At 30.3% G+C, this 12,422-nt stretch overlaps 1 protein-coding gene across 1 annotated transcript in view; it reads right to left on the minus strand.

The window, feature by feature from the left end:
- Positions 1-1,077: 1,077 nt before the first annotated feature.
- LOC149949814 (multidrug resistance protein mrp-7-like) overlaps positions 1,078-12,422 on the minus strand; it is a 35,207-nt gene continuing 23,862 nt past the window's right edge. The window contains exons 7-9 of the mRNA XM_090169300.1: positions 4,000-4,325; positions 2,749-2,943; positions 1,078-1,247 (exon numbers count right to left, since the gene is read on the minus strand). Coding sequence (XP_090025426.1) covers positions 1,130-1,247; positions 2,749-2,943; positions 4,000-4,325 — 639 coding nt within the window. The 3' untranslated portion in view covers positions 1,078-1,129. The remainder of the gene's footprint in view (positions 1,248-2,748; positions 2,944-3,999; positions 4,326-12,422) is intronic.

The raw sequence follows: 12,422 nt of genomic DNA on the forward strand, positions 1-12,422 counted from the left end.
TACAAAGTTACTAAGAATAACAGCTACAAAGTTACTAAGAATAACAGCTACAAAGTTACTAAGAATAACAGCTACAAAGTTACTAAGAATAACAGCTACAAAGTTACTAAGAATAACAGCTACAAAGTTACTAAGAATAACAGCTACAAAGTTACTAAGAATAACAGCTACAAAGTTACTAAGAATAACAGCTACAAAGTTACTAAGAATAACAGCCACAAAGTTACTAAGAATAACAGCTACAAAGTTACTAAGAATAACAGCTACAAAGTTACTAAGAATAACAGCTACAAAGTTACTAAGAATAACAACTACAAAGTTACTAAGAATAACAGCTACAAAGTTACTAAGAATAACAGCTACAAAGTTACTAAGAATAACAGCTACAAAGTTACTAAGAATAACAGCTACAAAGTTACTAAGAATAACAGCTACAAAGTTACTAAGAATAACAGCTACAAAGTTAATAAGAATAACAGCTACAAAGTTACTAAGAATAACAGCTACAAAGTTACTAAGAATAACAGCTACAAAGTTACTAAGAATAACAGCTACAAAGTTACTAAGAATAACAGCTACAAAGTTACTAAGAATAACAGCTACAAAGTTACTAAGAATAACAGCTACAAAGTTACTAAGAATAACAGCTACAAAGTTACTAAGAATAACAGCTACAAAGTTACTAAGAATAACAGCTACAAAGTTACTAAGAATAACAGCTACAAAGTTACTAAGAATAACAGCTACAAAATTACTAAGAATAACAGCTACAAAGTTACTAAGAATAACAGCTACAAAGTTACTAAGAATAACAGCTACAACGTTACTAAGAATAACAGCTACAAAGTTATTAAGAATAACAACTACAAAGTTACTAAGAATAACAGCTACAAAGTTACTAAGAATAACAGCTACAAAGTTACTAAGAATAACAGCTACAAAGTTACTAAGAATAACAGCTACAAAGTTACTAAGAATAACAGCTACAAAGTTACTAAGAATAACAGCTACAACGTTACTAAGAATAACAGCTACAAAGTTACTAAGAATAACAGCTACAAATTAAATATCAGCAATTTTTCTTTATTAATTAATATATTTAGTTTTGACTATCCAATTTGTAAATCGTTTACTGCTCAATGAGTCCAGCATCGATGCAAATTTTACGGAACACTGAGTTAAGGTCTTGTAGAAGAAGATTAGGCGGATCATATTCGATGACTGATCCTTGGTCCAAAACCAACACTCTAGAATAATATTGTTTATGATTAATTTCTTAATTGTGATAAAAATGTAAAATTAAATAAACAACCATCTCCCGAGTAAAATAAATCGACCCTTACTAAATTAACTTTAGAAATTTGCTTAATTAAAATACAATGAACAACGTATTTTGAATACCGAAAAAATTAAATAAATTATTTTTGTAGTTTCATTGTACTCATACTTTTTATAAGAAAATCTTAAACACGCCACATAGACAATATCACCTTCTATTTTAATTACCTTAAAACTATGACCAGTTTTAGGAGTTGTTTAAAATAGCATATATTTTGTAGAGCCCTTTTCGAATATTTAAAAATTGGAACAGAATAAAAGGAATATTTGCGAACATTTTTCATTTAGCAATGTTTTAATTCGCAAATAAACACGTTTTCAAAAATTTATGAAAGGAAATGTACATCCCTTTTATCCTTCAAATATTATTTAAATATTGCAGGTCAACCACAGACTGTCGAGTTTGTATCACCTTTAATTAATTTGATTATCATGCTTTTACTTTATCCCAAAAATAAATTACAAAAAGTGTGCTACATGAAGTTCCGTCTATATTGTAAAGTAATTCCATGAACATCTCATTTTATTGGAAATCAAACAGTATTGTCGGTGTGGCGAGTTCCCGCGAGAAAGTTCTGGAAAACGAAGGGCAACTGAAAGAAGAACGGCTGAGCTAAAACAATTTTAGATATTTTCTCATTTACATTCATCAATTTTTAATGTTAGAAAGTATTCAGGTGAGGAGATAATATGCGAGCAGCTTTTTCTTGAAAGAAACTCCAGCCCTCCGAATTCCCTCATGTTAAATCTTTCTATTCATTGATCACAAGCTTTCTCTCCTTCTAGACTGATAAATCTTTCGGGTATTTTGACCACAGACGTTATATTGCCGGTTACACAATCTTGGTTAGACCAAAATTACATCTTGGAACGGTATGGAACTTTGTTGCTTTCCGTTAAATTTTTAACTAATAAAATGTTCTTTGACCCTTTGAAGATAATATTGTAATTCCCGCAATTTAAAATAATACAAGCTTTATATACTGATAGCAAAACAGCTAGAATTTTCAATAATTATTTGTAATAGTAATTTTTTAGCTGATCTGAAATAGGTTCATGTATCATGATCACCTAAGTTAATAATTGTAATTCGACAAATCAAGGATCAGTAAGTATTAAATATAATTTGCCCATTTTGTTCCAAGTATTGGGTTTTTCAAAATACTTGTTTGTTCCATTTCTCTCAAATATGCCGCAACCTACACATTTGAATTTTATGAACAAATTCAAAATATTTTATTCTTTTTGGAAAATGTTTTCTCTAAAAATTTTCAGATTAAAAACTCGGAGATAAGAAACTTAAATACTCGTCATAGAGCACGCCACACTTGTGAAATGTTTAGTGCACCTTTAACGTAATAGCTGAAACGAAGTTAGGTTAGATTATAATAGTAAATAATTTGATATTACTTGTCGTAATCCATGATGGTATTGATTCTGTGGGCGATAGTGATGACTGTGCAAAGCTGGAATTCTTTCCGAATCGTGACTTGCAGAATTTCGTCAGTTTGTGGGTCCACAGAGGCTGTGGCTTCGTCCAATACCAAAATTCTGGGTTTCCTCAGAAGGGCCCTCGCCAAACAAACCAGTTGACGCTGACCCAGACTATTTAGAAAAGGCAATTTTGTCTAATCAATTTTAGGCAACCAGTGTAATGTTATAAGTGCGATATAAATCTTTGACTGTTAGTTTAACACTAGTTGGCATTGGTTCCTTAAAAAAATCTAATAAGAATTCAATTTCTAATATTTTTTATTAAAATCAAATGTCCGCTAATAATGTTAGGGGCACACTTTCTAGATAGTTTGAATCGAGAGGACAAACTATAACGTCGCTGATTTCTTACTCGTTCATGTAAAAATAAAAGCACGACAAAGTAGAGTTATGGGTTACGTTTATTAAAGTCAAATTTAAGAGACCTGAGGAGTTCAGACCCGCAGTAGCCCAACCAACGTGCCATCTAATATTTTTTTACAGACGTTTCTTTGTCTGTCTCTTCCTCTGTTGTAAGTAAGCCGTATGCCTTCAAGAGCCCAACTTTTGCCCAATTGTTGTCCATGTCCAGGCTTTTAACGTAAGGTCTTCGAGTATCTTTTAATTTTTTGATGAAAGCTAAGATTTCCGTTACTTTTTTGGTTTTTTGAGAACCAACTTTAAAAAGTACATCGGACCTGATAAAAAAGAACTGTGTTTGTAGCCGTCAAAAACGCGAGCCACGAATTAAGTGAGTTTCAAATGTTATCATCGACCAACGTGAATTTAGATAATTGCTTTCCATGAGGCAACACAATATTTTAATAAGTCAGTCCTTGAACCTTAAATCTCTGGGTTATGTCTTCATTTCTTTCTGTCATATATTTTAATTTCACTGTCTAGCAATTTGAATTGTTTCAATAGATTTTGTCTTAAAATTGCAGATTGGTTTTAACTTTATGATAAATATGTAATTGACTCAACAAGCTGGGCACGTGGACGACGGACGGGCTTCTCAGCGAGAACAGTTCAATGCCGAAAAAGAAACGGAAAATATTAAAAAACGTTCATAGAACAACGACGAAATATATTTTTTGCCTATTACGAAAATTTCCACGTGTTTAATTAAAATGTTAATAAAATTTTAGAGATAAGTTTGATTTGATTCAAAAGTCAAATTTGTTTCACCTCATGTTCGATCCTCCTTCGTTAATTTCGTACAATAAGCTCTTGCCAGAAACCTGAACGAAGCGCTTGAGGTTGGCCAACTCGAGGGCTTTCCACACTTCGTCATCGCTGTATCTTTCGAAGGGATCCAGATTCATTCGCAGCGTCCCCGAAAACAGAACCGGATCTTGGGGAATGATGGCTATTCGTGATCGGAGGTCGTGAAGACCAATCTGACTGATGTCCACGCCGTCGATGAGGATTTCGCCGCTAACTGCTTCGATCATGCGGAACAGAGCCAGCGTCAGAGACGATTTGCCAGCTCCGGTTCTTCCGACAACACCAACCTATAAGTGCATTTCAAATTGTTAGTAGAAAGCGAGAGAAGTCGAATTATAAATCTGATATTGGCCATCCTAACAATTTCCATAATTTTATTGACCTTTAACCCATCCAAAAAACTCTTATCCTTTTTGAATTCTGCAACTGGTATTAAACCAAATCAATCAACATCTCTAGGTATTCGTTTCATTCTAAAATATGACTATTTTTGTTAAACTTGTTTCGATGCTGCGTTAACACGAAATATTATTAATAAAAATTGTAACTTACGCTATGAGCTAATAGAGAAACCCAAAATTAATTTAATTCTGGAAAGTCCTATCTGGACACGAAGGAATGATCCCACGCTACAATCTAAGATAAATCCGGGTACACGTATGGCTTTCACTATTGGTGCCAACGTTAAACTTTAAATTAATGTTGTAAGTCGGAAAATTTTCCGGAAAATGACCGAGGCCTTTTTTCCGGAAAATTTTCCGTATTTTCCCGAAAAAAGTAAAAAAAAAGTTTTTATTCCATGATTAGTCTAATATATTGTTTGCAAATTGAAATAAAGCGGTCATTTCGCCTCATTTTTTCGAATCTGAAAGTAAAACTTAAACCTCTAGACTAGTTTAAACTGATTAACAATGTAACACTATAAATGTTTTGTAGTATGTTTACTGATATTAGACATTTTATATCGATAAAAAGTTAAAAACATTAAAAACCCTTAAAAGGTAATTTATGTATAAAATTTTTATTTTTCCGATTTGCGGAAAATTTTCTGCAATTCGGAAAATTTTCCGGAAACTTTTCTGGAAAATTTTCCGCATTTTATTTTTCCGCAAAATTAACATCCCTACTTTAAATCTTAATTAACACCTTGTCTAGGGGTATGATTAGTTATTAGAAGGGTTAGAAGGTTGCCAATTAAAGCGTTTAATTTTATGACACTTGTAAAATAAACTACAAAACTAAGTTAAATTATGGTGCACCTAGATAATTAACTACAGTTTACTACTAAAAACTAAAACATATACATGTATCAAACCCGTTAAGCTGGTTGAACTAAATATTTAAAATGAAACTAAAACGACGCTCGTTAGGCGAGATGTGCTGACTAGAGTTCCGTTGGGAATATAGTTTCCTTTTGTTTATTTTTAAACTATTACATAGGCTTTGTCGGTTTCCAACGAAAATGACACGCAGCGCGTCTTCTGGCGAGCTCGAGCTTAACTTGATTAAAAGTTTTTCCCCGCCCCCATGGAAATTAATGTTAAGTTGGCGAAAATTAAACTTTAATTAAACTACCAAATGATTTAAGAAATATTCCACTGACATTTTTTCCTGTTTATATGAACTTAAATGTAAAATAAAATCGTCTTGAAAAATCTATATTTTTCAAACTATGTTTTCATTAAAATGTTAATTTTTCAAAAAGCCATTATTTTAAAATGTTGAAAAAATTATCAGCTTTCCTCTGTATTATTTTCTTAAATTTCCCAGAGTTTCTTGTTGGTATCAAAAGATAGAGAGATTTGAAGTTACACACGTTCATAACACATGGATAAAAATATATGTATTTCTAACATAAATCTAAAATTTCAAAAACTTTTCAATGCCGTTGTAATTGTCTTCGCTTCATCTTCTGGTAGAATGTAGGAACGGTCAGTTGGAGTAATAGGTTTGACTTTGTAAACCAAATCAGTATAAGGTATCTAGAGAACATCGGCGTTAGAAGGAAGTAGAAGGAAAGTGATGGCGAGACGCCACCCCCGGGGACGGGGTCAGGTTCGGGATCGGGGTCCGGGATTTAAGGGGTGAAATGAGGGTAAAATCATCGAAAAGTCAATGTATTTAGGGTTTTTTTGTCGCGACGATTTGTTTTCCCGTATATCAACATATTGTGTCCAGGCCAACTTGTTCATTTATCTACGCTTATCTCGAAAGATACTTGAACGTATATCTTATCAAGTTTTATCGTACCGAATAAGTTGAAATGATGTAAAAATTGATAACCTAGGCGACGCGTGCGCAGATTACCCCGGGGGACGCGGTTAATTTGAATTTAAGAGTGTTTTGACGTCATGGAATATTCGTTGTTAAAGTAGAATGGAAATATTTTTAAACTTCATTTTAATATCATTGTAGTACTTAAATATGCTTGACACTTGAACCAATCTCACGAGTATTTCTTAAAACGAATATCTCGATCGCGTTTTATCGTACGAAATAAGTGGAAATTATGTAAAAAGTGATAACCTAGGAGATAGCAAACTATTTAGTTATTTCACATTTCAGACGTCGACGGAGGCTCGGGGCACCATCAGGGCGAGGGCGCGGACGCTGGGGCACTGGCGCCACCCGCGTCTCAATGTCTGACTATCATCTCGCAGTTCCATACTGGGCTATTTGACCATCAAAATGACCAAATACACGTATATTTGAACATTTCCTTGACTACATGACTGAAAAATTGTTTAAAGCTCCATCTACTTGATTACAAAATTTGTTAAATACTTGGCTTTAAGGCCATCTAAATTAAAGTTAGAAGAAGCTAGACGAAGAGAAATTGTTCTGAAAAATAAAATTAAATATATAAAAACTAACCAATAGTATTTCGAATACCAAATAATTCGACGTATTTGTTTTTGAAATAACTAAATAGTTTGCATATTTGTCAAAAAAAAACTAAAAAAGTAATTGAAATTACTATTAATTTTACTTGCAATAGTAAAATACTAAACCAAATGTATAATTTATATTTTATTTTATTTTATTTAATAAATTTAAACTATAATACTAAACTTTTTCAAAAAAAACTTTAACAAACAAAGTTTTAAATACACATTTTTAAAATTTAACTACACCAGCTCCAAGTCAGCTAGCGACTTTTTTTTTAAGTAACTACTAACTACAATTAAAATCAAAGGATCTGCTATATTTTTCATGCTTTGAAAAGAATTCATTAAAATCTCGAGTTTTTAAATATATGTAAAACACGAAGGAGCAGATCTTTTATCACAAATTTTCAAAAATTATATTTAATTTAGTTTATAATAATATAGGGAACTCAAAAATTAAAAAACGAAAAATCAAAAAAATTACTTACTTCAACCTTTCTCCCAGTTATTAGTTTCGTTTTAAACTTGGTTTACGTTTTAGTTTTACTTTGCTATTCTAGAAAATTCCAAAATTCCTTTAGAGTTTATCAGTAAAACCACTTACTTTAAGTATTTTTTTTTAATTAGTTCGGTCTAATAGTAGATTACGCACCTATAATCCATGATGTTTTCATTTAAATTCAAATTATAACGAATTGAAAGTTTGAAGAAAATATTAATTTAGTTTGTAAATGAAATCCTTTTATAGTACCCTGAAGGGCTCTTAATACGTTTTGAACTTCCAAAATAAATTAATGTACTAAGTTACGTTTAAAAGAACCTTTTGTAACAATTCAAATATATATATATATATATATATAAAAAACCGTGATAAACAGTAAAACCCACTTGTTTTTCAATTAATACATTTCAGATACACAAATTAATTAAATAAAAGTATTTAAATAAGAATTGCTTCACTAAATTATGCATTTGTACTTTAAATAATACCTGATTTTGAAATTATATTAGAATAATTATATTGTTAAACTTCTTTCATTTTTAAAAATGTAGTAGAAAATGAAAGATATTTTAATTAAAACATTTCTTAATTTCTTTATTACCTAAAAATATTTACAATATTTACAAATTTTTATATTGTTTAACTTCTTTCATTTTTAAAAATGTAATTGCTTGACTTAAATAAAGCGTGAAAATTATTAGTTTCGAATGATATTTACAAATCTTATCAACTCTAAAGTCCATTTTTCAGGTATTAGTAAGTATTTCATACAAACTAACTTCTAAAATATGGATTTAGTTCGTAAATAAAATTCTTTTAAATTACTTTGAAGGACTCTTTATACGTTTTGAACTTGAATAATATTAAAAACAATAATATAAGATACCCTTTAAAGTTAAATTCCTTTAGTTTATCAGTAAAACCACTTACTTTAAGTATTTTTTAATCCGTTCGGTCTAATAGTAGATTACGCACCTATAATCCATGATGTTTTCATTTAAATTCAAATTATAACGAATTGAAAGTTTGAAGAAAATATTAATTTAGTTTGTAAATGAAATCCTTTTATAGTACTCTGAAGGGCTCTTAATACGTTTTGAACTTCCAAAATAAATTAATGTACTAAGTTACGTTTAAAAGAACCTTTTGTAACAATTCCAATATATATATATATATAAATAAAAAACCGTGATAAATAGTAAAACCCACTTATTTTTCAATAAATACATTTCAGATACACAAATTAATTAAATAAAAGTATTTAAATAAGAATTGCTTCACTAAATTATGCATTTGTACTTTAAATAATACCTGATTTTGAAATTATATTAGAATAATTATATTGTTAAACTTCTTTCATTTTTAAAAATGTAGTAGAAAATGAAAGATATTTTAATTAAAACATTTCTTAATTTCTTTATTACCTAAAAATATTTACAATATTTACAAATTTTTATATTGTTTAACTTCTTTCATTTTTAAAAATGTAATTGCTTGACTTAAATAAAGCGTGAAAATTATTAGTTTCAAATGATATTTACAAATCTTATCAACTCTAAATTCTGTTTGTTTTATTTAAACATTTAACAATTTTTATTTAACTATTGGTTATTTAAATAAATACCACTTTTATTCAAATAAATGCTTGGTTGGGTAAAAAACACAATTAAATAAGTTAAAATGATATTCTTTTTACCAACGTTTTTTAAATAAATCGGAAAATTTGTGGATAAAAATTAATCGACTGCCGAACACTAGAAGCAATTCTAATTTAAATGCGTATATTTAAATAGGAAAAAATGAACGATTCGATCGGAGGCATATCATTAATTTAACGTATTGAACGCAGAGTAAGAGGCTTTTGTAGTAATTATACTACCTATATTTGCATTTCAGAAATCTATTTTAACATATTGAACGCCAAGAAAAGAGGCTTTTGTAGTATTTACTACCTATATTTACATATTGGAATGCAATTTAACGTATTGAAGGTAGAGTATAGAGATTTTGTAGTATTTACTACCTACATTTGCATTTCAGAAATCTATTTTAACATATTGAACGCCAAGAAAAGAGGCTTTTGTAGTATTTTTCCTCCTATATTTACATATTGGAATGTAATTTAACGTATTGAAGGTAAAGTATAGAGATTTTGTAGTATTTTACTACCTATATTGGCATTTCGGAAGTATATTTTAACGTGTTGAATGTAGAGTATAGAGAGTGTTGTAGTATTTTTCTTCCTACGTGACTACACCGGAAACGTCTCTGTGTTATTCGCTTTAGTAATCAAGCCAACTCTGAACATATGTTTTACTCTTTATTCTACGAGGTTTAAACATACACCATTTCAGTACATTCTTAACTTATTCCATACGCTATTTAAAACACATGCGATAAAGATAACGAGGAAACAAGTTAACTCTGAACATATATGTTATGCTCTATACGTGAAGGATGTTGTAAGCTTAAATTCATAATGGTTAATGTGTAGTATTTTTCTACCTTTTTACATTTTATAGTATTTCTTTATCTATATTTGTGAATCGGAAATGTATTTTAACGTATCGAACGTAGAGTAAATTTGTTTTTATATTTTCTTTATATATTTGCGTATCAGAGTTGTGTGTTGTCGTATTAAAAGAAGAAAAAGGAACTTTTCATAGTGTTATTCTACCTATTTACATATCGGAAATGTATTTATATTTTACCGTATTTAAAATATAGGTAATTGTTTTTATTGGCTTGACTTAAATAAAGCGTGAAAGTTATTAGTTTCAAAATGATATTTACAAATCTTATCCACACAAATTTAATTTAATTTTAATTTTAGTGTTTTATAGTATCTTTCTGACTATATTTGTGTATAAGAATTATATTTTACCGTATTTAAATAGTAATAAAAGCGAATTGAAAGTTTGAAGAAAATATGAATTAAGTTCGTAAATAAAATCTTTTTATAGTACTTTGAAGGACTCTTAATACGTTTTCAACTTGAATAAAATTAAAAACAATAATCTAAGACACCCTTTAAAGTTAAATTCCTTTAGAGTTTATCAGTAAAACCACTTTAAGTGTTTTTTCAATCCTTATACCCCTATTTACATATTGGAATTGTTACAAAAGGTTCTTTTAAACGTAACTTAGTACACTAATTAAGTATTTTTAATTTACCGTAATTAAAATATAGGTAAGTGGTTTTTATCTTATTTTATACCTACGGAAGGGATAAATAAATTAAAGCAATAAATTTTTGGAGTTTGGAGATGGGTGGAAAAAAAAATAAGGCTCTTCGTTTTTCCAACTGCTTTTCTGATGTACCAAAAGTACCCTTAAAACGACCAAAGTCACCATTTTCGGCCCTATGTACCCCATTTCGGAACAAAAGTACCCCAAACTGGACCTATTAGCTTTATTGTAATGTTAAACTCCCATAGAGATTCCCCTAAAAGAAAAAAAAAACTTGCGGTCCAATTTTGGGTACATGAATTATTTCGGAGAGGGAATCCATGTTTTAAATTCAAATTAACCGCGCGCCCGGGCAATCCGCGCCTCCCAGGTAATCCGCGCACGCGTGCTATCTCCTAGGTTATCACTTTTTACATAATTTCCACTTATTTCGTACGATAAAACGCGATCGAGATATTCGTTTTAAGAAATACTCGTGAGATTGGTTCAAGTGTCAAGCATATTTAAGTACTACAATGATATTAAAATGAAGTTTAAAAATATTTCCATTCTACTTTAACAACGAATATTCCATGACGTCAAAACACTCTTAAATTCAAATTAACCGCGTCCCCCGGGGTAATCTGCGCACGCGTCGCCTAGGTTATCAATTTTTACATCATTTCAACTTATTCCGTACGATAAAACTTGATAAGATATACGTTCAAGTATCTTTCGAGATAAGCGTAGATAAATGAACAAGTTGGCCTGGACACAATATGTTGATATACGAAAAAACAAATCGTCGCGAGAAATACCCTAAATACATTGACTTTTCGATGATTTTACCCTCATTTCACCCCTTAAATCCCGGACCCCGATCCCGAACCTGACCCCGTCCCCGGGGGTGGCGTCTCGCCATCACTTTCCTTCTACTGAAGGATATTTAAAAAAAGAGAAGGTGCAGAGGGGTGCAGAAATGTCACTTTAACTTCACTTTCTTACGAATGGGCAAAATGTGACCGTCATAATTCAATAAATATGTCGTGGAATGTTTTTCTTATAACTGAGGCTGGTCAGAAATCAGAAGAATATTCTTGATGACCGTGAGGTTCAAAAACATTTTTTTGCGGTTAAAAATGAAATATTTAATGGTTTACTTTAAGCGAGGGGCAGGTCACTTCCTTGATTAACGACGCACCCCTCAAAAGATTAAATCCGATTTAATCGTGATTATTTTGATTAAATTCAATTTAATCACGATTAAGTTGATTAAATCACGTTTAATCATGATTAGAATGTTTAAATCTGATTTAATCATGATTAAATGATTAAATCTGATTAAAATGATTAAATCCTGATTAAAAAATTATATCGTGATTAGTATGATGAAATCTCGTGTAAATGATTAAATCCTGATTAAATAGATTAGATCATGATTAGAATGATTAAATTTCGTTTAAATCGTGATTAGATTTTCTGATCTTGATTGGATTTTTTAATCTTGATTAGATTTTTTAATCTTGATTACCCTGATTTAATCACAATTACCCTGATTTAATAATTTTACTATGATTAAGTGACCTGCCCTCGACTTTAAGTGAGAGTCAATGCTAAGGAGCGGTTGATTTTGAGCCCAGAGCGAAGAGATTATAATCATTACTTTTAGACCTCTTATTCCGTCATCTTACGATAATGTACAGTTTCCATTGTGGGCAGTAAAAAGTGCTGTATTCTAAAAATACTAAATTTCATATATTATTTTAAGTATCACCCTAAATGAAATTTGGTAAGCTTGAGAGCTCCATCGCCTGGCTACTATATCA

The sequence above is a fragment of the Leiobunum rupestre genome, chromosome 3 (genome assembly GCF_980474605.1).
Source record: "Leiobunum rupestre chromosome 3, qqLeiRupe1.1.hap1, whole genome shotgun sequence".
NCBI lineage: Eukaryota > Metazoa > Arthropoda > Arachnida > Opiliones > Sclerosomatidae > Leiobunum > Leiobunum rupestre.